The sequence below is a fragment of the Globicephala melas genome, chromosome X (assembly GCF_963455315.2).
Source record: "Globicephala melas chromosome X, mGloMel1.2, whole genome shotgun sequence".
Classification (NCBI taxonomy): Eukaryota; Metazoa; Chordata; class Mammalia; order Artiodactyla; family Delphinidae; genus Globicephala; species Globicephala melas.
In genome coordinates, this window is record NC_083335.1 from 84,595,633 (window position 1) to 84,619,624 (window position 23,992).

At 56.7% G+C, this 23,992-nt stretch overlaps 3 protein-coding genes across 20 annotated transcripts; 2 read left to right on the forward strand and 1 right to left on the reverse strand.

The window, feature by feature from the left end:
- Positions 1-5,409, forward strand: WDR45 (WD repeat domain 45). Of its 10 annotated transcripts, none has more exons than XM_060292608.2 (11): positions 1-150; positions 1,732-1,803; positions 1,932-2,006; positions 2,096-2,200; positions 3,064-3,172; positions 3,296-3,390; positions 3,888-3,967; positions 4,080-4,288; positions 4,366-4,467; positions 4,551-4,696; positions 4,943-5,409. In XM_060292608.2, the coding sequence occupies exons 1-11, from the start codon at positions 30-32 to the stop codon at positions 5,050-5,052; spliced, it is 1,224 nt and encodes a 407-aa protein (XP_060148591.1). In that variant the 5' UTR covers positions 1-29; the 3' UTR covers positions 5,053-5,409. The 10 variants fall into 10 exon arrangements, with proteins under 10 accessions (XP_060148591.1, XP_060148596.1, XP_030702617.2 ...); XM_030846757.3 differs by having other exon boundaries at positions 7-150; positions 3,067-3,172; XM_030846754.2 differs by lacking the exon at positions 1-150 and adding an exon at positions 176-287.
- Positions 5,410-5,543: 134 nt separating this feature from the next.
- Positions 5,544-8,245, forward strand: PRAF2 (PRA1 domain family member 2). Its single transcript, XM_030846759.2, has 3 exons — positions 5,544-6,060; positions 7,210-7,427; positions 7,860-8,245. The coding sequence occupies exons 1-3, from the start codon at positions 5,882-5,884 to the stop codon at positions 7,997-7,999; spliced, it is 537 nt and encodes a 178-aa protein (XP_030702619.1). The 5' UTR covers positions 5,544-5,881; the 3' UTR covers positions 8,000-8,245.
- Positions 8,246-9,128: 883 nt separating this feature from the next.
- Positions 9,129-23,992, reverse strand: CCDC120 (coiled-coil domain containing 120). Of its 9 annotated transcripts, none has more exons than XM_060292663.2 (12): positions 23,602-23,992; positions 19,528-19,691; positions 16,223-16,265; positions 15,907-15,997; positions 15,631-15,764; positions 14,828-14,968; positions 14,170-14,473; positions 13,761-13,823; positions 13,286-13,460; positions 13,056-13,154; positions 10,807-11,721; positions 9,129-10,306 (listed from the first exon to the last, which is right to left on the reverse strand). In XM_060292663.2, exons 4-12 carry the CDS (start codon positions 15,953-15,955, stop codon positions 10,192-10,194), a joined length of 1,995 nt encoding a protein of 664 aa, XP_060148646.1. In that variant the 5' UTR covers positions 15,956-15,997; positions 16,223-16,265; positions 19,528-19,691; positions 23,602-23,992; the 3' UTR covers positions 9,129-10,191. The 9 variants fall into 9 exon arrangements, with proteins under 9 accessions (XP_060148646.1, XP_060148645.1, XP_060148651.1 ...); XM_060292662.2 differs by having other exon boundaries at positions 16,166-16,265; XM_060292668.2 differs by lacking the exon at positions 19,528-19,691 and having other exon boundaries at positions 16,166-16,265.

Here is a 23,992-nt window from a genome sequence, read left to right on the forward strand (position 1 = left end):
CCACCCGTCTTCGGTTCCTTCAGACAGTCATGCCGTGGCGGAGCGTCCTCTGCTCCCCGCGCTCTCCTGGGGGAACGCCGCGCTCCCTCTCTTTGCTCCAAAGACCCAGAAGCTGGTTTAGGAAGACTGCAGCCGCGCTTTCCAGCGAGGGTGAGTCATTTCCGGTCACAGACTCCCTCCCCCGGAAGTAAGGCCTGATGTAAACAAGGGAGTGGGGCTTTAAGGCCCGGGAGGTCAGAACGCCGGGCCGTGGGCGGCACCGAGAGCAGGGGACGCGCAGAGGTCAGGTCAGTGCAGGCGGCAGGGAGCTGGGGCATGGTGCAAGAATTGGTTGCGATCTGGGGGACGGAGGGGTCTTTTGAGCAAGGGTCTTGGTGGATGGGGATGTATCTAGGACAGGGATCTTGAGTAGGTGCTGGCACTGGATGGAGTATGAGGGTGGTCTTGGACATCAGTGGTGGTAGCGATGTGTGAGGCATCCCTGGGCAGGGTTCCTGGGTGGCAAGTGTCTTTGGAATGGGGGTCCCAAAAAAGGGATCTTGCAAGGTGGGGCTGTCTAAAGAATGGGTCTTTGGGGGCGAGGCGGTCCGGTGGAGGTGGTACAGGGGGGAAGGGAGGACGTTTGGAGAGTGGGAAGGGGTGTGCCTGGGCAAAGGTTTTGGGGAGATGGGGGTTTGAAGGGAGTATGGGGACTCTGGGACAAGAATATTAGGGGGGGTCTAGGGCAGGTGTCTTGTGGGGGGGATTGAGTTGTCCCAGGTAGGGGTTTTGGGAAGTGTGTGTCCTGGGCAAGGGTTTTGAAGGGTTGGGGTGCCCTGGAGCAGGGTCTTGGGGAGACGATAGGGGGTCTGGAGGAGGAACCTTAGGGGGATGCAATTCTTGGGGGTACGTCCAAGCCAACCCATGTCAGAGTCAGGGACAGCAGAACATATGGAAGTGTATGTCCCAGGGGTGGGGGATTTGGAGTGATAAGGGAATCCTGAAGTAGGGTCTTTAGGGCATACAGGGGTCTGGGGGAAGGTCCAGGTTGTCCATGGTTGGACAGAAGTTAGCATGTCATGAGAAGGGGTTGTGTGGAGGTGGGAATGGGATCCTGAAGGGATTTCAGGAAGCCTGTGGGGAAGGAAGGTGTGAGAGAGCTCTGGAGTGGTAGAATAGGTTGGAGTAGAAGGACGTGGCGGGGGAGTTCCTGTGAGCGGTGGACCAACTGTAGCAGGTCTCAGGGCCAGGTCAGGGAGGTGCAGGAAGAGGTGGATGTTTGAGCCCCCTTTCCCCATTTATTGACAGGCAGACTTAGGTGCTGGGTCCAGGTGTAAAGATGAGAAGTGGGTAGGGGGTGGTTCCAGGCCATGTTGGGCACTGGGGCCAGGATTGGCTGAGGGTAGAGAGGAGATATCACTGGGATACCCCCTACCCCATTATCTCTTGATAAGCAGTCAGTCAGGGAGGGAGTAAGGAGGAGGTGGGGATGTCCAGGTCAGGGTAGGCCGAGAGAGCTGGAGTCAACCAAGTGTAAGAAGATGCGAATGTTCCTGTCCATGCTCTTTGGGGTCTTGGGAGCTTAGAGTGGAAACCCTAGGATTCTCCCCCTGATTTTGTCTTCTTTGCAGTCCTGCTGGTGTTAGGTAGCAGAGTGGGAGGAGGAAGAAGAAATCAGTTGGGGACAGGAGTTCTAGGATTCAGAGAACAGACCCCAGGACTCTTCCCAACCCTACCCCCATTTGTGTCCAGGGAAGCAATCCTGGACCATGACTCAGCAGCCACTTCGAGGAGTGACCAGTCTGCGTTTCAACCAGGATCAAAGTGAGAGAGGCTTGTGCCTGTGCCCTTTTGGGAGGGAGGGAGGGAGAGAATGGCCAGAGGTGGGTGTTAAACCCCTAGCTTCCCACCTGGACATCCTTTGAGGCAGCCCGGATTCCTCCCGTCCCCAGGCTGCTTTTGCTGCGCAATGGAGACAGGTGTGCGCATCTACAACGTGGAGCCATTGATGGAGAAGGGGCATCTGGGTGAGCTGTCGGTGGGGGAGGGGCAATGGGCAGAAGGGCTGGGCTGGGCATTGGCACCCACCCCTACTGACACCCTGGTCCTTGTCCAGACCATGAGCAGGTGGGCAGCATGGGCCTGGTGGAAATGCTGCACCGCTCCAACCTGCTGGCCCTGGTGGGCGGTGGTAGCAGCCCCAAGTTCTCAGAGATCTCAGGTAAGTGTCCTCATCCGGTCCCACCCTTGGCCCAGATTCCCCGGAATCCTGGCCTCCCGGAGGCTCTGGCAAATGAAGATGTCAGAGTAACTCAGAGTCACACAGTGAGGCCTACATCTTACAAGTCCTGGATCTTATCACTTGAGAAGCTTGGTGTTTTGTCTTCATTTAACAGACACTTGTTGAATGCCTCCTGTATGCCATGTCCTTACCTATGGAGCACTTGCTGTGAGCCTGGTGCTGTTGTTACCACTTTACATGTATTAACTCATTTAATCCTCACATGACTCTGTGTGGTAGGAAGTATCATCATCCCCATTTTTGCAGATGAAGAAACTGAGGCCCAAAGAGGTTAAGTGATTTATCCAAGGTGACACAACTAATAGGTTTTAAAATCTTGGGGCTGTCTCCCTGGTGCCCTCTTGCTTTGAGTCTCAAGCACCATCTTATTTTAAGGGCTTTTGTTGATCCCACTGAGACATGGCAAAAGATGCCCTAGGATTCCTCACAGAAATCTTCTGGGGGGTATGAGCTGGGACCCTGGAGGCAGAAATAGTTACTGATGAGAAGTTACAGGCCTGGATGTGAGTCCCTGCTTGGTTGCTGATGGGTTGTGAGGTCCTTGGCTAGATAGAAAACCCCTTTGAGCCTCAGCTTCCTCATCTGTAAATGAGTATAATGGTTCTAGAACCTGTCTTCTCAGGAATCACATCTACAAGTGCTCATGCTGTGTGAGGTCATATTGCGTGTTAGCAAAAGGTTAAGCAAGTGGGTTGAGGTCCCATGGGGAGTAGGGGTAGGTCTTGTGTCACCAGGGCTGCCCCTCACCCTAAACCTTGGCCCCCGACAACCCACCTGCCCAGCAGTGCTGATCTGGGACGATGCCCGGGAGGGCAAGGACTCCAAGGACAAGCTGGTGCTGGAGTTCACCTTCACCAAGCCAGTGCTGGCTGTGCGCATGCGCCATGACAAGTGAGCCTGAGGTGGGCTGGGGGTGGGGGAGGTCGGAGGTCCCCACAGCAGGCTAGAGGGTTAGTCCTGCATGGGCACCCTGCCCTCCCCTCACGACCATCCTGTGTTGTGTGATGCCCACAGAATCGTGATCGTGCTGAAGAACCGCATCTATGTGTACTCCTTCCCTGACAATCCCCGAAAGCTGTTTGAGTTTGACACCCGGGACAACCCCAAGGGTGAGAGGACCCAGAGATGCAGGTGTAGTGGCAGGAGGCAGTGGATGGGGCAGAGGGGCAGAAGAGAGATAGAAAGGGGCACACAACGAGTAACTGGGAAAGAGAGGCAGGGAGAGAGTCTTTGCATAGAGATGCTCCAATGGGCTGAGATGCCCATACTCCCATTCTATCCATTTTCCCATCCTTAGCCAGTTCTTTCTCTCTACTCTCAGCCCCGCCTCACCCCTGGCTGCCTCAGATGGCAGAGCAGAAAGGCTCATTAAGGACATTAATGGGTATGCCAGGGATTCCTGGGCCTCCTGGGGCTGCCACAGCTGCATAGGGAGGCAGGGAATCTGCCTTGATGGTGGGGAGCACACCTGAGGACAAGCCCCCTGTGGGTTCTGTGGGTAGCATGTATCATGGAAGGTTGAAGTCCGGCCCTTATCCAGCTCTGTCCATCCTGAGACCCTGCCTGGCCCCAACGTCCTCTTTACCAGCCCCCCACCCCACCCTAGGGCTCTGTGACCTCTGCCCCAGCCTGGAGAAACAACTGCTAGTGTTCCCAGGACACAAGTGCGGGAGCCTGCAACTTGTGGTGAGCTGTCCAGTGGGCAGGGGTGGGTAGGTGGGCTGGCTCTCCCTGTGGACTCTTGGCAACTTACCTCCTTACCACCTACCCCAAGCCCAAACTGCTCCTTCTACCATAGGACCTGGCAAGCACAAAGCCCGGCACCTCATCTGCTCCGTTTACCATCAATGCACATCAGAGCGACGTGGCCTGCGTGTCTCTGAACCAGCCAGGCACGGTAGTGGCCTCGGCCTCTCAGAAGGGCACCCTTATTCGCCTTTTTGACACGCAGTCCAAGGAGAAGCTGGTGGAGCTGCGCCGAGGCACTGACCCCGCCACCCTCTACTGGTGAGCACAGGGTATGCCTGGTGGGCTCCTGACCTCACACCACATGACATGGGCGTCATCGCTGGTCTGTCTTTCAGCATCAACTTCAGCCATGATTCTTCCTTCCTGTGTGCATCCAGTGATAAGGGCACAGTCCACATCTTTGCTCTCAAGGATACCCGCCTCAACCGCCGCTCTGCGTGAGTGCCTCCTGCCCCACCCTGCCTCACCCCCATCCCCCTGCCCATATATCACACCTGGGCTTAGCCAGTGTTGCCTGCAGGCTGGCTCGCGTGGGCAAGGTGGGGCCTATGATTGGGCAGTATGTGGACTCTCAGTGGAGCCTGGCGAGCTTCACCGTGCCTGCTGAGTCAGCCTGCATCTGTGCTTTTGGTCGCAACACTTCCAAGAATGTCAACTCTGTCATTGGTGAGTGGGAATAGCCCTTGACTGGGGGGTACTGCATGGGCGAAGGCCTACAAATTGGACCTGAAAGAATTTTAGGGCATGGGAGGCCTGAGGGAGCCAAACGGTTGGTTCACTTCCACCATCGCTAAGGGAGATGGCACGTGGCAAAGACCTGGAGATAGACCCTGAGCCACGGGACACCTGAGAGGACTGGAGTGTGTGGCTTTGGCAGCATCTAACCTTTTCCAATCCTCCCCCCTCCTCCAGCCATCTGTGTAGATGGGACCTTCCACAAATATGTCTTCACTCCTGATGGAAACTGCAACAGAGAGGCTTTCGATGTGTACCTTGACATCTGTGATGACGATGACTTTTAAGGACCCTGTGGGTTGTGCTAGGGACCTGCAGTGGCAGACTGCAAAGCCTGTGCGGGGGTGGGAGTGCTGTGGAAGCCACCAGCCAGCAAACATTAATGGAGCAGGTGCCCACTTTTCACTCTTAAGAGCAATGCCTAAACAGCTCAGTCGCCCCAAGCACTTCTTGATGACTGTGTGCCCGCAGAGCCAGGCCAGGGACTCAGAGAGACAGCGGACCCCCTGGGGCTCCCAGCCTGGAGAAGACTGCTAGGGACCCAGAGTGGGTGCCCTAATCCAACCTGTGGGGATTTTTAAAAGACTTCCTAGAAAGAGACGATCTCTGATATGATGAATATGAATAAAAGGCCCTTAATAGTATTTATGGCTGGACCTCGGGAGTGGGGCCTGGAGGAGATGAGGCTGAAAAAGCCCTGCAGGAGTTTCCTGGAAAGGTGTGAACCTCTTGGACCCTGACAGGAAGGAAGTGGGATCCTGCTCGGGTCCTTCTGACAGTCTCTACATGTCCTCTAATGTCTGGCCACTGTGTGCCAGAGACGCCAGCACCGCCCAGAACCGTCCCTGTGGCGCCCCCGCCTGGGGGTGGACGGGAATGCCTCGCCCCGCGGCGGAGACTTAATTTCCCAGCGGCCCCTGCTACCTTACAGTTCCGGCGTGTTGTTGGTATTTTCGGTCACGTGTGCTGCTGCGCCTGCTCAGTCCACTAGGTCGTCAGGGTAGTGGTTGCAGGGCCCAGACTCCGTTTCCCGGTGTGCCCCACGGTGGCGCGGTGTAGAACGGGTGTTGTAGTCCGGCCGCTCCTCTGACTGGTCCAGCTACATCGACCGGCAGGATGTCGGAGGTGCGGCTGCCACCGCTACGCGCCCTGGACGACTTCGTTCTGGGGTCGGCGCGTCTGGCGGCCCCGGATCCACGCGACCCGCAGCGATGGTGCCACCGCGTCATCAACAACCTTCTCTACTATCAAACCAACTACCTTATCTGCTTCGGCCTCGGTCTCGCTCTGGCCGGGTGAGGGAGGGAGGGAGGGAGGGAGGCGGAGGTTGGCCGGGGGCGCCCGCTGGGCATGGAGGGTGGACCCGCAGGATTTTGAGGGGGCTGCAAGACCTTGAAGGGCGAATTCAGTAGAGTGTGAAACTGAAGGGGAAACTGGGAGATAGAAGGCCTGGAAGAGGAATCTGAAAGGTTTGCAAAGGGTGGGTTTAGGGGCAGGTTGGGATGGGGGGGTGGGCCGGCTGGAGTGGGTCCTGCGGGGGTAGGGGGAAGTGTGGACCTGAAGATTAGGAGGGCCCGAAAGTGGGACACGACTGTGCCTGAGGGGTGATGGGGCCAGATTAATATGGCCTTGGAGGACTTACGACAGGGACAGGACGTGGTCAAGTTGAAGGGTGGACTTGTGGAGGATCTGGGCTTGGAGAGGGGCCTGGCTATAATTGGAATGCTCCAGGAGCAGGTACCTGTTGGGGAACTTGAGTCTAGAGGGAGGACCTGGGGATGGAAGGCCTGAGACCAGGGAGGGATGGAGAACCTGGAAGAGGGACTTGGGCAGGACTGGAAGTTAAGTGGCACTGAAAGCCTGGAAGGGGTTCTAGTAATGATGGAGGGAGGAATCTATAGGAAATGGGAATCTGGAGGGGGAATTTGAAGGGAAGTCTGGAAGGGACTCTGGGCCTGGGGAGAGGGAAATGTATGGAAACAGAAGGACTGGAAGAGGAATTTGCAAGGGCTGGGCCTTTGCAAAGAGTGGGTTTGGGGGCACGTTGGGATGGGGGGGCCGGCTGGAGTGGGTTCTGCAGGGGTAAGGTCGGAAGGAAAGAGAAGGGAAAGGCTGTGAGCCCTGGGGCCTAGCGGAATGGGAGGGCCTGAAGCAGGAGATCTAAGGAAGATGGGACTGTAGGATTGACAAGAAATAAATGAGGGTCCACAGGGGAGCCCAGGGCTCCTGGGAGTTGGAATCCCTGAAGGGTGGACCTGTTGGAGACAGGGCTGACGGGAGTATTTGCCGGGCTGGAGGGTCCGGAGCGGGGGCGGGGGGTGGGGGTGGGGTGGGAACCAAAGCTCTTGGGGCACAGACTCTGGTGGACGGTGGTCTGGGAGGCACGGGGGCCAGGCGGCCCTCTCCCCGCCTGCCCGGCTAGCTTAGTTCCATTGTCCCCGCAGGTACGTGCGCCCGCTGCACACCCTCCTAAGCGCGCTGGTAGTGGCGGTGGCCCTTGGCATGCTGGTGTGGGCGGCTGAGACTCGAGCAGCCGTGCGCCGCTGCCGTCGCAGCCACCCAGCCGCCTGCCTGGCCGCAGTGCTTGCCGTCGGCCTCCTCGTTCTCTGGGCCGCGGGCGGCGCTTGCACCTTCCTGCTCAGCATCGCCGGGCCCGTGCTTCGTGAGTCTCCACTACCCTGAGATGGCCGGGAAGACGGCCACCGCTCGCAAACGGCGCCAGGCCCGCCCTACCCTGGTTCCTGGGCTGAGAGGGGGCTGGGACACCCGGCGGGCAAGGCCACACCTCCTTTACAAAGCGCCTTCCCTGGCTTTGCTCCCCTCCCTGGGAACGCCTCTCTTACAACCGCCCTTCTGGGCGTCACTGCTAGTATGAAGTGCCTTCCACCGGCCACGTCCCCATTACTGGGCACCCTCCCTGGCCACGCCCCTGTTGCGAAGCTCATTACTCCGCCACACTAGCAGGGTTCAGAGGCGTCCTGGCTACCGACCACGCCATTGGTCTGCCTGCGCTCCAGTTCCCTTCTCTGGGCCCCCATTAGCTAAAGGCTGATGTCCCACCCACTGACCCCGCTCCTCTCGGTATTGCCCACAGTGATCCTGGTGCACGCGTCACTGCGCCTGCGCAACCTCAAGAACAAGATTGAGAACCAGATCGAGAGCATTGGTCTCAAGCGGACGCCAATGGGGTTGCTGCTGGAGGCGCTGGGACAAGAACAGGAGGCTGGATCCTAGGGCCCTGGGATCTGTACCTAGGACATGGAGAATGCCATCCCCACCCTGGCCCAGACCCAGAGCCCTTTCCCAGTCCTTAAAATAGGAGCCCCTGCCCAGTTCAAAAAACAGGACAACTGCAACCCTTCCCCCAGGTCCCAAACTGGGATATTCCCTCATACCCAGCCCCCCAGTTTAGGAAACCAGAGTCTTCCCAGCCCTGAACTTGGGAACCAGAGACACCCACGTCCAGCCCAAAACTGGGGCTTAGAGACCAGAGCATCCGTGGCCAACCTCAAACTCTGGGCCCAGAGACACTCCCCCTCAACCCCAATCTGGGACCCACCTATCTCCCACGCTCAGCCCCAAAGCTGGGGACTGGGACCAAGGCATTCTCAGATCTTGAACCCTGGACCAAGGCTTTTCCAGACCCCACCCCAGCTTTGAACCCAGGATCCAAGTGTTCTCAGCCCCCATCTGGGTGGAGGATTCAGGTATCCTGACCCAGTTGAACTCTTGGTCCCAGGTGACCCCAACACTCACCAGTCCCACTTGCCTCCCTCCAGCTCTGCTTAGGGATTCTGCCACTCCCCAGCCCACCCCCCACAAAGTTCCACAGTGACAAGGACCAAGGGGTGGGATGGGGTGGGGTGGGGTGGGGGTAGCCCTGACCAGGAATGGGGCATATATATCAGTGTTGCTACAACAATAAAGGCTGTTGCATTGCTCAAGCCCATTTGGACCTCCTGGGTAAAGTCTGTGTGTTTCAATGGCCAGAAGTGACCTGCTTTTCAATTCTACCAGAGACTTTCTGACTGGGTCCCTGTCAAATATGTGGGCTGAAGGAGGAGCTCTCAGTTCCTTTCTTGAACCTATTACCTCTAGGGTGGCATTAACACACAAGGGAGTTAAGGGCACGGAGTGTTTGCTGCCCGCATTTGTATTACTAAGAGCTCTTGGCTAGGAATCTGAGCACGGACAGGCAAAGAAGTTGCCCCACATCACAAAGCAAGTAAAACCAAAGCAGATGACATTATCACAGGCTGTTTCCATGATGCTATATATTTTTTTCTTGTAAAAATACATTACCTAGTCTTAGCTAAAGATGTGGGCCCCCAAGGCAAGGCAGACAGGGAAGCAATGCATGGGTTCAGTTTACACATTTATTATAGAAATCCCCTTCCAGTGTGGGTAGTGTCTTGGGCCCAGATCCATAAGTACAAAAAGAAAAGTTTAACACTAGGTAAAGGGGGTAGGGGAACCCCCAGCTCCAGAAAGCCACAGACAGGTATCATAGAAAACACAGCTTGTGTGGATTTGTTTAAAAAGTGGTGGATGGAAGGAAAGCCAAGGAAGGTGTGACATAACCCGTGGCGAGACGTCACTTGAGGATTTCATTGGCATCTACCAGACGCCAGGTTCCACCACCGCTACATCCCAGGACACAACACACCCAGTGGTTCTGCCCTTTGGTCCTCCTGCGGGGCCTCCTGATTGCGGATAGTCGGGGCAGAGGAGGCTGCCGCCAAAGGCTGGGTCGTCTCACTCTGTGGGCAGAGGCAGCGGGCACAGACAGGCAGACAGGGACTGGGGCGCCTTCAGGCACCCTGGGGGAGAGAAAATGAACACAAGCCCCCCACCCAGACTTCATTCCTTCCAAATGTGGGCAGAGACTTCATTCCTTCCAAATGTGGGCACCTCCCCAAGAAAAACTGCCCCAGTGGGGGGTGGCAGGGAGTTCTGTTCACACCAGAGTCTCCTGGCTGCCCCAAAGTGGGCCCTGAGACCCTATATGGTTTGTTTTGTGGAGGGGGCTTCTGAATGGAACAGGCTGGTCATGGGGACAGGAATGAACCCAACCAGGACGAGATCACAGTTTCCTTTTTTATAAAACGTCTAGTGTTGAGGGAAGACAGTGAATACCTAGATCACAACTGTAAACAGAAATGGAGGAAGGGGCTTGGAGTTCCCATTACATCATCCCCTCTCCTCTCTTTTAAGCTGGCGGAGGGCCCCCAGTCCCCAGCACAGTGTGAGAGGAGACACAGGGTGTCAGACACCTTCGTGGGCCCACGGGGAGCCAGGGGCCTTGGAAGATCACATTGGTGCCCCCCAGGACCGAGAGCAGCCACACCCCAGGGCTCAGCGAGGTCAGCTGTGTGCTCCCCAGACTAAAGTCATTCCCAGGCCAACAAGGGGCATATGAGAAGGGGTCAGACCAGTGTCCCCGGGGTCTGGGGGTCAGAATCGGAGGACTGCTCCCCCTCTAGCGTCAGGTCACTTAAACGAGCGCTCAGCTCCGGGGGGTACAGGAAGTCCGCGTAGTATCTTTAGAAGGGGTAGCAGGAATCCGGAGGACAGGGTGGGAAGACAGAGGAGAGAGGAAAAGACGGACAAGACACAGAAAGAGAGAGGAAAAGAGGCTCGTTAAAGAGGTGGAGGCAGGCACAGGACAGCACCTTTAGGCTCGCAAGCGTGGGGCGTGGTGAAAAGAGGAAGAAAAAGGCAAGGGGCACAGGACGTCCCTTCCTCCCAGCACCCTAGTTTCAAGGCTCATTTTCAGCTGACATGCACTGGTTGTTCAAATATTAAAATTCTTGTATTAGCTTGGTGAAGAACTGCTGCTACCAGGACCCAAGATACCCCTCCACCGAGACCCCACGGACTAATGCGAGTCAGGCAGGGCCCAGTGACCCCGGGCCAAGGCTGCACCTACTTCTCTCATGGTCCATGTCATTAGCTACCATGACTAGCTGGCTCCCTGGCCTGGACACCTTTGCCATCTGCCTCAAGAGACCCCTACCCATCAGTAAAAGCACCCCCCATACCTGCCGGAGACAGGGGGCGCCGTGAAACTCCTTGAGTGCGGGAGTGGCGCCTGGCTGGGGGCCCCATACAGCGCCTGGCCCACCTCATAGCAGCGGGCGTGGAGGAAGGGCGGGTGCTGCGGGCCCATGTGGGGGAGCCCAGGCCGGCGCTGGGGCCCTGTGGCCAGTCCCGAGTTCCGGATGTACCAGTCCCGCAGTCCCTCCAGGGCAAGGTTCTTGTGGCCGCTGCGCTCACCAGCTGGGGGGATACGGGCGGGTGGGGGCATCCACAGCAGAGGGTTGGGATGCACCTCTGGGCCCTCAGCGGCCTCCAGGGGCAGGCCACAGGGCTTGGTGCGGGTGGCACGGCTGTGGGGGTCCTTGCTGCGGAGGAGGGGGCTGCTGCCGTCAGCTGCATACACAGGTGGTGGGCCTGGGAGCATGGTGAGGAGCCCATCCCGGCGAGAGAGGGGTCCTGGGACCTCAGCTGTGGGCAGCAGCTCCCCCCAGCCTGTCCCGCTGCCACCGCGGGGCAGGCCCCGGTCCAGGGAGTAGTCCAAGAGGAAGTCCCCACACACAGGCGGGAGCCGGGGGACCCCGCGGGAGGCAGGGGCGGCTGAGCTGGGCCGGGCAGCCCGGGGAGGGTCTGGGGGGCCAGCCGTGCGGGAGGAGAAGGCAGGAGTTGGTTGGGGGCGCTCATATAGCACCTCACTGCTCTTGCAGGCTGGGGGACCAGTGGCAGGGGGAACCAGAGGTGCAGGCGGGGAGCCAGCTCCCCCACTAGCTGCCCGGTCCACCAGCAGGGCCTCGGAGCTATTGCTGCGGCGGGTGCGAGCTGCGAAGAGGGAGGCACGGTCGGAGACAGGGTCCGCCCGGGGGAAGCCCATCTGGGAGTCCTGGCTGCCGGACCACTGGCGAGAATGGAGGCCTTCAGGTCTGGGGGCGCAGAGGTGGGGGTGATGGGAGAAGGGTCAGAAATATCAGGGAGATGGGATGAGTGCCCTCCCTATCCTGCCTCTCTCTGAGCCTTCACTTCCACACCTCCAAAATGGGCCCAGGATTAGCAGCTGTGTGTATAAAGGTGAGAGGTAGTGGCCTGTAAAGAGCAGCAGAGGTTCTGCCACGGACTGGGGAGCCGAGGGGTTAACAATGTACGGGGCTGCCTGGGACTGTTAGCTCCGAGGGAGATGTAAGTGTGTGTAGGGCTCAAGAGGAAATACTAGCAGGGGAGGGCGGAGGGCTCTTCCTAACACATCTGACCCCTCATTCCCTGCTAAGGTGCTTCTCAGGGCTCCCCGCCTCCTCTAACATGAGGTCCTAAACCTTAGGCCAGGAATTCAAGACCCTTCCTGAATCCTCTGTCCCATCATGTGTATGAACCACCCAAAACTATCATCCCAACAGCCACTATTCATAGAATGCAAGTGTCACAAGAATGGGGACTTTGTTTTGTTCACAGCCCGGAAAAAGTAGGCACTTAGTAAGTGCGTATTTGTTTAAGAAGTAGTAGAGTACCATGGTTAAAAGTATGGACTCTTGAGTCAAACTTGCCTGGGTTCAAATACCAGGTCTTCAGTTTACTAGCAAGTTACTTAACCTCTCTGTGTCTCAGTTTCGTCATCTCTAAAATGGGAATAATAATAGCACCTACCTCACAGGGATGTTGTGACAATTAAATGAGTTTGATACCAAGTAAAGCACTGATTCCTAGCAGATGGTAGGTACGTGGTACATGTTAACCAGAACTCATTTATGCCTACAGTATCTTCCACAGGCAGATATTATTATCCCCATTTCACAAATGAGGAGACAAAGATTCAGAGAAGGGAAATGACTTGCCCAAAATGTACAGAAAAGCTCATTCTCAAACTTTGGTGCTTCTGCCCCAGATCCCCACCCCCTTCTCCACCAAGACAACTCCTATTCACCTTTCAAAACTCAGCCTTTCTTTTCTTCTCTCTTTTTTTTTTTTTGGTCAATTAAAAAATTTTTATTTATAATGTGATTATACACATATGGCATATTCCAAAAGATATTTTACCTATATTTCTTTATCATGCAATAGGGTGCATTATGAAAAAAAGGTCTGAAACAAAAATAAAATTCTTGCATTTTCATACAACCTACATAGAAGATCAGAATAAAACTGATAGATTCAAAGCCCAGTCTTTCATGTCCCACACCCTTTGATAATGCTCTCCCCAACACGCCCAGTTAGAACTACCGGTTCCCTCCTCTGGTCTTCAATCTCACCCTCAGAGTCCACTTACTTGCAGAGCTGGGGGCCAGCGCCCCGGGTGAGGACAGGGGTGGCAGGCACACTTCGCCCCTCAAAACTGGAGGCACTCCTGGGCAGCGAGCGTGTGGGGCTAGACAGAGACGAGCAGGCATAGGTGGGGGTCCAGGTTAGAGACTGTACCTAGCAGCAGGCCCTCCTGCCAGCCCAGGCTCAGCTCCCACTCCTGGCTCCTGGGGAAGGAGGGGAGGGGCTCACCCTCACCTGGTGGGGCTGGCCACGGAGTTCCGCCGGCTCTTCAGATCCCCATAGAGATCTGACGGGGGTGGTTTCCACGGGGTTCGCCGCTCAGGGCTGCCCCCAGATACTGCCCGCAGCTGGTCCCAGGCCTTCGGTGGTGAAGGGCGCTCAGCCAGAGGGAAGCAGCCACGGGGCTCCTCTGAGTGGAAGGGAGAAAGTGGGGGAGAATCCAATGGGAGGGTGCCTGAAGGGTTGTGGGCAAAGCAAAGGGCAGGGGCTAGGGAGGTAGGGAGGGGCAGAGGGCTAAGCAGGTAGGACAGGCTGAGGAAGAGCTAAGGGATGAGGCAGGAACCGGGGCTGATGGGGTGGGGTGGGGGGACTGAAGCAAAGAAAATGGGGGCTCCATTGGAGGATGGGTCATGGCTAAAGAGGAGCTGAAGAGGGAGGGTGGGGGCTAAGCATCAAAAAATGGGCGGATTTGGGAGACAGGGGTCCTCACCATTATCATGGCTGGTCCCAGACTCTGAGAGGGAGCTGCTCTCCGAGTGCAGGACTACGTCCTCTACAGATAAGAAGGGGAGACCCCGGCCTATCAATGCAAGGTCTGGGCGCCATCCCCTTACACCACTGGGCCGTCTCCTCCCCATCCCGTACACTTCCCAAGCATCCACCTTTACCTAAATCCAAGACCACCAGAGGCTTGGTCCCTCACTTTCCTGATGCCTATTCCCAATGGCCCCACCCTTGCCCAGGAGCCAGTTTACACAATTCGTCTTGCTCGTAGGGTCCCTTAAGTTCTACCTACCTCCCACTTTTCACTGGCTGCTCACCCACTCCACCTCTACCATGTCCCTTAGCCAATGCCCACCTTCCCGCTTTCATCGGTGTGGTGACAGGGCCTGGCTCACCTTGGCTGAGCTGAGCGAGGCGCGTGCCCAGGCAGACTCCCTGGGCAACGACAACTGCCCCACTGGATAGCGGCAGGGGCTGGGGCGGCGGGATCCCCGGGAGACCCAGGTGGGCCCGGACGTCCCCGAGCTGCTCCTCCAGCTCATGCAGCCTCCGCAAAGCATCTGCCTGGACCTGGCGCCGACGTCGGCGCTGCTCGGCGCTGAGCTCAGGGGCCAAGGCCAGGCGGTGGGCAGCTGCCGCAATCTGCTGCTGCACTGACACTTCGCGCTCCAGGGCCTCGAGCGCCAGCTCCTGCGGGGCCTACCCGAGAGGGTGGGACAGGACCAAATGTTGGAAAGGGAAATGGCCAAGCACCAGGACCAAGTGGCGGCAGAGCCCAGCTACGCTGCAGGCGGGGCCTGCCCCTCCTGGGGGTGGCCTATTCTCCCCCTGGGGGCAGGGCCTGTGTGGATTAGGGCTGGGCCTCTTCATCTTCCTGGGGGTGAGAGGCCTATCCTGACAGGGACCAGCATCCTCTCTCAGACCTGGAACCCACCTCCCTCAAGCTCCTTCCCTCCTCACCTTAGCCTCTCCTTCTCCTGGCTGCAACCCGCTCTCGGCTTCCTCCGGGCTCCTGTCCCACCCCCATGTTGCTCTGCACGCCCATCTGCTCACCTTGGCAGGGCACAAGGAGTGGTGTGCTGGATTGGGGTGCGGTGGAGGGTAGGCGCGGGCTGCAGGCGGCCGCCGGCGGACCAACTGGGGCCGTTCACCAGGCTCCAGTGGGCACTCGGGGGGCAGCTGGCCAGTCAGCTCCTGGGCGGGGGCAGGGGTCAGAGACTACCAAGGGTTAGTTGGGGGGATGTGGCAAAGCAGTAACGACCCCCGAAGGTACAGAAGTCCTACTAGGAGCCCAGCCCTGCTCAGCACCCATGCCTGTTATTTCTCTTCCTCCTCCCAATTCTCCACCAGGTGGGTGTGCAGCAGAGACTCTCAGCCCCTCAATGGCCCAAGTCCCCAGGGCAGTGGGCACGGGAGGCAGGGAGACCTGCTTTGGAATACAGAATTTCATAGTTTTTATAAAGGTGACACCATCTGTACACTGCATATTATATGACATTCCATTCAGGGCCTGGGCTGCATGCTCTGAACTGCATTATTATTTCTGGCAAACGGTGTGGACGTTCACAGCAAGGGGGGTAAATCGAAACTATAAATCACCCCATGTCAGTTCAGGTCAGGTTTCACTGCCAAGTTTTGGAAATAACTTGTTTTGTTTTGTTTCTGAGGTTTTTTGGATTTCAAACTGTTGATAGGGGATGGTGGCAAAATATCACCATATTTTATTGATTCTCAGACATGCAAGCTGAGCTTTGGGGAATCTATACCTCGGACAAGTGGCTCAGCCATCACCACCGCAGTCTGCCTACCTCGTGCCTGCTCCTCCCCCACTGACACCCTTAGGGTACGGCCCTCACCGCCTCCTGGAGACACACTTTTCGTAGCTCCTGAAGTTTCAGGCTCAGGGCCTCCTGCAGGGTCCGCTGACGGTCGAGCAGCCCCCTCAGACGCTCTGACTTCACCTGGGGGGCAGCCTCTCCAAACAGGGCAGCTGGACACAGAGGGAGCAAAGATCGGGGGGCAATCAGGGCAGCCTGCAGCAGCTGTGGGGCCAGGGACCAACCCTTCCCCAGTGGGCAGGTGGTGACTCAGAGCAGGGGAGGAGGCAGCAGGAGGGGGAACCAGATACTAACCTGAGGCACTGAAGGTGGGAGAGCTGATCAGCTGACCTTTGACTTCCATCCTGGTGTTGTCAAGAGGCTGTGGCTGATGGCTGGACAAGGCCTAGCAGTGATGCACGGGAGCCACTGAGGAAGCACATCCAGTGTGCACCGCCAACTGCCCCCTCTACCCAGGTTCCCACACCCCAGCTGGGAATGAGGGGTACCCTGACCCCGCCCAACTGCTTGGCCTGCCCTCTCATAATCTGTGTCAATGTCAAGGCCCTGGTACCTTTGTTCCCTTCCCATTGAGTGGGAGCACAGCAAGTGGGGAGCTGGGCGGACTTACAATGCCTCCTCAGAGGCCCATGGGCCACAGTCAGGAGTCTTGCCTGGGAAGGGAGAATTAATGGTACAGATTCAACCAACTACAAGAACAGTAGGCATTTATTAAGCACCTGGGTGCCTGGAACAGTTACGTTCTATGCCACATTTAATCTTCACAACCACCCTGTGATGGCCGTTCCGTGATTATTATTACCCCCATTTTAGAGATGAGGAGAGTAAGACACAAAGAGATGAAATAACCTGCCCTTGGCTACAGATGCAGCCAGGCCCACCCCTCCGGTCCAACACTCCCCCTCACTAGAGGTGCTGAACCCCACCAATCCCTCATAAGCTCCCAGCCCACCAGGCCTCCAGGCCTTTGTGCAGGCTGCCACTGCTGTCCGGAGTGCACTTTTCACCTCTCGCCACTCCAGCCCCTGGTTCTCTCTTACATTCTGGGGCTTCAGTGTCACTTCCAAAGGTGGGCCCCCACATTTTGTCCCCTCACAACTGCTGTCAAACAAGACTGTGCCTCCCTTGTATATTTAGGAGGACAGAAAATGTATCAGTATCTCTGGCACTCAGAACACTTCTGTGCACACATCAAGTGCTCAATGAGAGTCTGCTGGGTGAATAAAAGAATGACTGTGGTCTGTGGGTCGCTACTTGTCCCAACTCTATCCCGCGGCCCTGGTGCAGCAGGGAGAGCATTCACTTGGCCTCAGGACCCCTCCAGCCCCTCCCCACATGCCAGCCTGTCCTGCACCCGGCACAGGGAAGTCAGCCTGCTGGGACTGGGAGTGGCAGAGCCCACAGCTGCAGATAACAAGCTGACTGCCTCCTGCCTCCTCCTCTGCCTCCAGACACCCTGGATGATCATGGAGCCGGCCTTGGCTGGCTGCCAGCCCTGCCCTCATCCCTTCCTCTGGAGTTTGCTCCCTCTGTCCCACAGCCTGCTCAGTCCCCAGCTGGGCAGCCAGGTGACATCACCTCCCACCACCTGGCCTGACCTCGGTGGCAGGCGATTGGGAGGACCTCATGAGGCCAGAGAGGTCCCATCCCCACCTGCCTCGCATTTTGTCATGACATGGTGGCCAGGTGTGAAGACCCAGGCAGCCACGGAGGGATGGGTTCAAGCCCCTTCCCCATCTATGCATTGGGGGTGTGGCCAAGCTGCTAATAGGGTGCCACCAGCTTATCAGCAGTGCTCCTACCCACCCCATGGGGTCTGTGCCCCTCCCACAAAGCAGGGGCTCCTTGTCCTCAACATCAGGGGCGGGGTCAGTCCCTAAAGCCTTTTTGCACATCCAGGCAGCAGCATGTGCCCTGCAGAGGTGCTCACATGCCCTCACCACCCCCCTCCAAGGTCTGACATTGGCGGCATGGCAGGCTTTCCTTGAGGTCCCAGCTTAGCCTCCTCTGCCCCTCAGCTCCTGGGGTTCCTTCTTCCCCAGCCCCCATTTGGGTTTGAGGAACTCTAAACCTTCCTCCACCTCAACAGGAACCTCAACTCCTCCCCAGTGGGCCCGTTCACCAGGATTGGTCCCACATCCCATACTGGGATGTCTCGAGCCTTCTTTCCCTGGGAGCTCGTGGCATCCTGGAAGTCCACATGGGGTACAGGCAGGAACACCGACTCCACCCTGTCAGCCTGACCTCAGGGACATAGCTAGGGCCTGAGTCATGGGGTCATCGGGCAGGGTCCACGCTCCACACCCCCAACATGCTCACACCCACTCCCAAGCCTCTGCCTCTGCTCACCTACCCTCTGCATATTGGCCTGGGGTCCTGGGACTGCCTGGTTCCCACCCAAAGATGGTGAGAAGGGGGAATCCCAGCAGTCCCCTCCCCAACACACCCCCACACCAGCCCCTGGGTCTCCCCACTGGTGACCCTGTGTCCCTGTCCCGTCCCAGGATGGGCTGCAGCAAGATAGCTGCAGAGGGCACCCCCCACACCCAGAGGCGGGCCCAGCAGGTTTTTCAGGTCTGCCCTTCTGACACCACAGCCGAGAAAGAAATTCCTGGCTGTAATGACTGTTTACAAGCAAGACACCTCACCTGGGTGGCACCCCAACACCTCAGTGGGACCCCCATTTCCACATCCCACCACCTTCGGAGCAAATACAAACTCCCAATGTCTGGGACTGTTCCCCACACCGCCCCAGAGGTCCTCCCCCACTGCCCTCACTCTAGGGGAACAGTGTGGAGGACCAGGCAGGTGCTGGGAAGTAGTTTCTCAACAGCCTAGTCTGGGCTTTCCTAGAGGGCTAGGCCCCAGGTTGAAGGAGGGCAGAGGCTACCCCTGCAGGGGAGGAAGGGGGAGAGGAAGTAGCGGGGAGTAGAGAAGGGGGACGCTGGCTTCTCTTCTCCCCCATCCCTTCCCCTCGTCCACTTCCGGCAAGGAATTAGCTTCATGCCAGGAAAGGAAATTGGACATTTTAGGCTTCGCCCCTCTAGCCAGGCCCTCCTTCCTCGCTGTGCCTCTCACATAGACCTGGCTCTCTCCCGCAGGGAACTTCAGCACACCCTGTGCCCTTCTCCCCCCCACCCCTCGCCCCTGGGCCCATTGTTCCCAGGTGCTCACCAATGCCAGAGCAGAGAGGTGCTGTGGAGTGGTCTCAGGTACCTCAAAAAAAAATAGTTGTATCGACCAGGCCCTGCTCCGGCTGGTAGTGGCAATAAGTGGGTGAGCGCAGTGGCGGATGCCTAGGCCGCCTCCCACTAGGCAATGGCCCAGCCTACCTGGCCAGGGACTGGGCCGGCCCATACCTTTTAACCCTTGCCTGGCTGACACCAGGGCTCCGGCCACCCTTAGGAGCTGTCTTGGAGCCAAGTCCCCTCAGGGTGTCCAGCACGGCCAAGAAGAGAGCCTGGACCTCCCCCCTCACCCCATACACCTAACAGAGGACTGAGGAAGAAGGGCTAAATGTCGTGGGAGTGGCGACTGCCTCTGGTGCTGTCCAAGTACCCAGATCAGACCCTGTCCACCCTAGGGTACTACCTGGGAGCCAAGGGATGGAGGTCTGGGGAGTTGTAAGCACAGGAGAGGACTTGGGGTACCTCGGGTGTGCGTCTCTTGGCAGCACTCCACGTTCCTGACACCCCTACCCTTTCCTCCCAGGGCAAGGCAGGGGTGGGAGAAGGTCTTAGGGCAATTCCCACCCTCACTGGGGTAATAGTTTCCCAAGTTGGGACAGACAAGGTCCACTTTTCTAAGGAGAGACCATGTCTCAAGACCCTACCACCTTCTGCAGCTTCAGAAGAAATCATCCTAGCAAATGGAAGAAACACACTGGTGGTTTAACCCCTCCTGACCCCTACAAACCTGGGAGGATGGCACAGACCCAGCTCCTCATAGCCAACTTGGAGAGATGAAATCTGGGGCTCGCAGAAGTGAAGAGGCCCGATTCTGATCACAGAGTCATGAGAGCAGGTAGAATCAGAACTCAGGGGGCTGGGTCCTGGGTTGCAAGTTGACAGAGGCAACTCCTGCACGGGAGGAGGAGTGGGAAACGGGGCTCATGCTTCTTCACATCCAGGCTGGGTCTCCCCAGTTCCTCCCCCAACCTCCTGGGGCATTTCTGGTCAGGAGTCAAGGAAATGGAGGGCTCTAAGTCTCTGCGATGTACTGTTTCCCCCACACCACCACCTGGGCTTCGGGCCTGCCCTGGCACACACCACACATCTTGAGCTCCATTTGGGACCATCTGCTCTGTGACCTCAGGGCCCAAGCCCAACCCAGGCCCCGACAGCAGCCCACGCCAAGATGTGATAGAGCAGAGTGAGGAAAGCTCCCTCTCCAATTGGCAGGTGGGCCAAGCCTGGAGAGGAACTTGCTCTGTATCAGCAATGCCCAGTGTACCCCAGTGTACGTGTTACTGAGGCTTCCCGCCACCCTGCCCACCTTTCTTTCTGGGTGTGAGATTTCCGGCACGGGACCCAAAGGCCCCTTTCATCACCCCCCTTCTCCCTCCCTTCACTGCCTGGGGCTGATGGAGGCAGCAGCCACAAGGTGGGCAGCTGGGTGTTGGTGGGGAGTGTCCTCTCAGCCATGGCCTCTCCCACCTCTTATGGGACACCAAGGAGGCTGGGAAGGGGGATGTTTATAAAATCAGAGCTGAATTCCCTGGTGGTCCAGTGGTTAGAACTCTGCACTTCCACTGCAGGGGGCACGGGTTCGATCCCTGGTCGGGGGACTAAGATCCTACAAGCCGTGTGGCACGGCCAAAAAAAAAATCAGAGCCGAGAGGGACAAGTGTATCTGGCCAGCAATGCAGACTGAGTCTCAAGGCTTAGATTTCTGCATTTGGAAACGGTGCTAACAGAGCCAATGGAGGCCAAAGTAACTTTAGAAGACATTTCAAAGTGCAAGAAAACTCATACCACATCATTAACAACTGTTAATAACTACAATAATAAACTCAGGCAGAGGTGGGCTGGGGCGAGAGTAAGGAGGGAAGAGCAGGTAACTGGGTCTCTTGGGCCAGGCAAGGCGGAGTCACCACACACATCATTGCCCTGGTCCACAGCTTTTAACAGTCTGGAAGACAACCACCTCTAAGCCCCACCCCAGCGGGGACCTGAGCCTCCTGTGGCCTCCCATAGGGCTAGCAAGTGGTGGGTCTGAGATTCAACCCAGCTCTGCCACTTCCCGGCTGTGTGACTGCTTGGACAAGTCACTCAACTTCTCTGTGCCTCAATGTCTTCATCTGTAAAATAGGGGTGCTGACAGCAGTATAAAACTCACAGGGGGGTTGGGAGCATGACAGGAGCTAAGACATTCAAAGATTGCTTAGGACAGTGCCTGGCCCACGGTAAGTGCTCAATATGTATATGTAATATGTCATACATAATTACAAGTATTCCTCCCAGTCCGAACTCAGGAATCAAACACACACACACACACACACACACAAATACACACACTTTGAGACACAGCTGGTATCCCTCAGCCTCGAAACCCTCCCCACTTGCCGCCCAGATATAGAACCCTCCTTACTTGCCAAACCAGACATATTTGAAACAGAGCTGTTTTCCCTCATTATCCAACCTCTCCCTCCTCAACATCAAAAATGCAGGAACCAAATATATTCAGAAAAATTGTCTGAACTCTCACTATCCAAATACAGGAACTGAATGGATTCGGATACATTTTTGAGATAGGACTGGTATCCCTCACTCTCTGAGCTTTCCTTACTCACCAGGCAAAATAGAGGAACCAAATACATTTATATAATGCGGTACCCTTACTATCCCAACTCTTGCCACTGGAGCACAGGAAAATGAATAGATTTGAATACATTTCTGAGTTAGAGCCATTACCCCTCGTTATCTGAATTCTCCCTACATTTCTCACTCTGCAAAATGCAAAAACAAAATAACTTCAGATAACTTAATATCTTTCACTGTCTGAACTATCCAAACTCTCCCTCTCAGAACTTGTGTACCAAATATACTGGGACAGTGACGGATGTATGTGCTGTTATTAATAGGTTTGGATACCTGTTTTGGATAAATGAAACAGGTCTGATATTTCATTATTCAAACTCTCACTATTCTCTATGAGAAATACGGTAATAAAACATAATTGAATGACATGTTACTTCCTCACTATTCAAATTCTCCCTGTCTGTCCTCAAAATCAAGGTGATTCAGACAGTAAGAGAACTTCTTATTTTTCTTGTTGTTGTTATTGTCACTACTGGATGAGCCTGATTCTAACAGAGCCCCCCCAATACACACAGACCTGCCCACAGAGGTAGAATGGACTCAGCATCAAGATTTGTACTGCTTACTGCTGACAGGAGGAGGATAAACTCCTGCCCCCATCCTACCCCTACCAAGCCCTGAAGCCTCTGGCCTAGGATGGACTTTTTTCCAGGCCAGAAAAGCAGGGATCACTGCACCTGGGATCAAGACCAGGAGACGGGGGTAACGTGATCTAGAAGACTCACACATACCCCTGAGTCCCCCACCCCTACATGGGGCAGCCCCCAACCTAGCAAGGCTGGAAACATGACCCAGACCTCAAAGACTCCCAGAGAGTCATTGAATAATTTAGGGTGTTCTTTCACACTTGGAGAGGGTAGGGGGCACAGGAAGAGTTCCATGCCCTCCTGGGGCAGGGAGAGAAATGCAAGCTCTGTGTGAGATCACTGGGTGGGGGAAATCACATGTGAAAACTCCCTCAGCCTCACGGGGCCCACAAGGCTGCTTGCTCTTGCTCATGCTAAAAGAAGCATTTGGGATGAATTTCAGAGATAATAGGTACAGTGGAACCTCCAAGTTCATGGCCAGGGTATAATGGAACCCCTGTCCTTCTGGGCTCAGAGGAGATGGAAAGTGGGTGTTACGAAGGAGGGAGATCTGAACAGCGTGAAGGGGCATGGGAAGGGGCAAAACAGGGGCCTGGGGTTGGGGCAGAATGAAGACTCAGGACAGGAAGGGGTATAAGGGACAAAACAGAATCAGAGTTGTAGGATGGAGGTCAAAAGATAAGACAGAGAAGAATCCAGGACACTGGCCAGGGGCTAGGATGGACAAAGGCCAGAGAAAAAGTAGGGGATAGTAGGGGACAAAAGAGGAGGGCAGGGATCAGGATCAGTATAAAACGGTAGTCAGAAGACATGATGGGGGACAGGCCAAGACAGCGGTTCAAGGAAGAGGATAGGGAAAAGAGCAGGTTCAGGGTGGAGGTAAGGAACAGGAAAAGACCACGACAGAATGAGAATAGGAATGAGGACAGTGATGGGCCAAGAGAAGACAAGGGAAAACAGCATAGGTTTGGGGGCAGGGACATGGCAGGAGGCAAGAGGGACAGTCTAAAGGTGGTGGGCCAGGATGGAGTTCAGGAGACAGGAGGGGGACCCGGGGGATAGTACTGGGTGGTGAGAAAGTACATAAGTCAGAGGTCAGGAATTGGGACAGACCTGGATCAGACTGGGGTTAGGGGTACAGGACATGACTGGAAGGCGTTCAGGGACTGGACAAGAGAATAGGCAGGTCAAGCATCAGGACAGAAACTGGGGAGATCAAGACAAGGCACGATGAGCTTCAGAGATGGAACAGGGTCAGGCAAGGATCTGGGGTCAGGTCAAGGATGCTGAGAACATAACTGGATGGGGTTTGGGGTCAGGACTGGATTTAGAGGTACAAAACAGGGGTTGAGGATCACACCAGGCCAAAATATGGTTAGGTCAGGGGTCAGACCAGAGCTCCTGAGGCCAAGACTGGCCGGGGTTCGAGGTTAAAAAAAGATGTAGCCAGGTAAGACAGGGGTCGAGGGGGAGACCACGGGGTCAGAGGTCGGGGGTGCACGAGCAGGTACATCGCAGGTCAGCGTTTCCGGGCCTTCACCCCGCCGTCTCCTCCCTTCCAACCCCAAGCGGGCGTTACTCACCGAGGGTCCTCGCCCCGCGGCGTAGGCGGGGTCGGTGCAGGCCTGAAAGAGTGGTGGGAGCGCCCCTCCCTCGCTGCCCCCAGCTCGTTCCCGGGCTCGTGCCTACTACCCTTCCGCGCCCTGCCTGTGGGCCGCGTTCGGCCGTGCGACTATTAACCCTGGGGGCCAGACGGGGGGCGCGGGGAGGGTGGGAGGGTAGCAGCCGCTCGGCCGAGGGCAGTGGACCCCGGCCCCCCACCTTCAACTCAGGTCTGTCCGCTCCCAGCGGCACCGCCACCTCCGCCGCTGAGCGCGAGCCTGGAGGGGCGGGGTGGCGGGGGGAGAGACAGGGGGCGGGGCGCGAGACCACAGCAGCGGCGGAGACCAAGTGCGCAGGCGCCAGTTCGGGTCT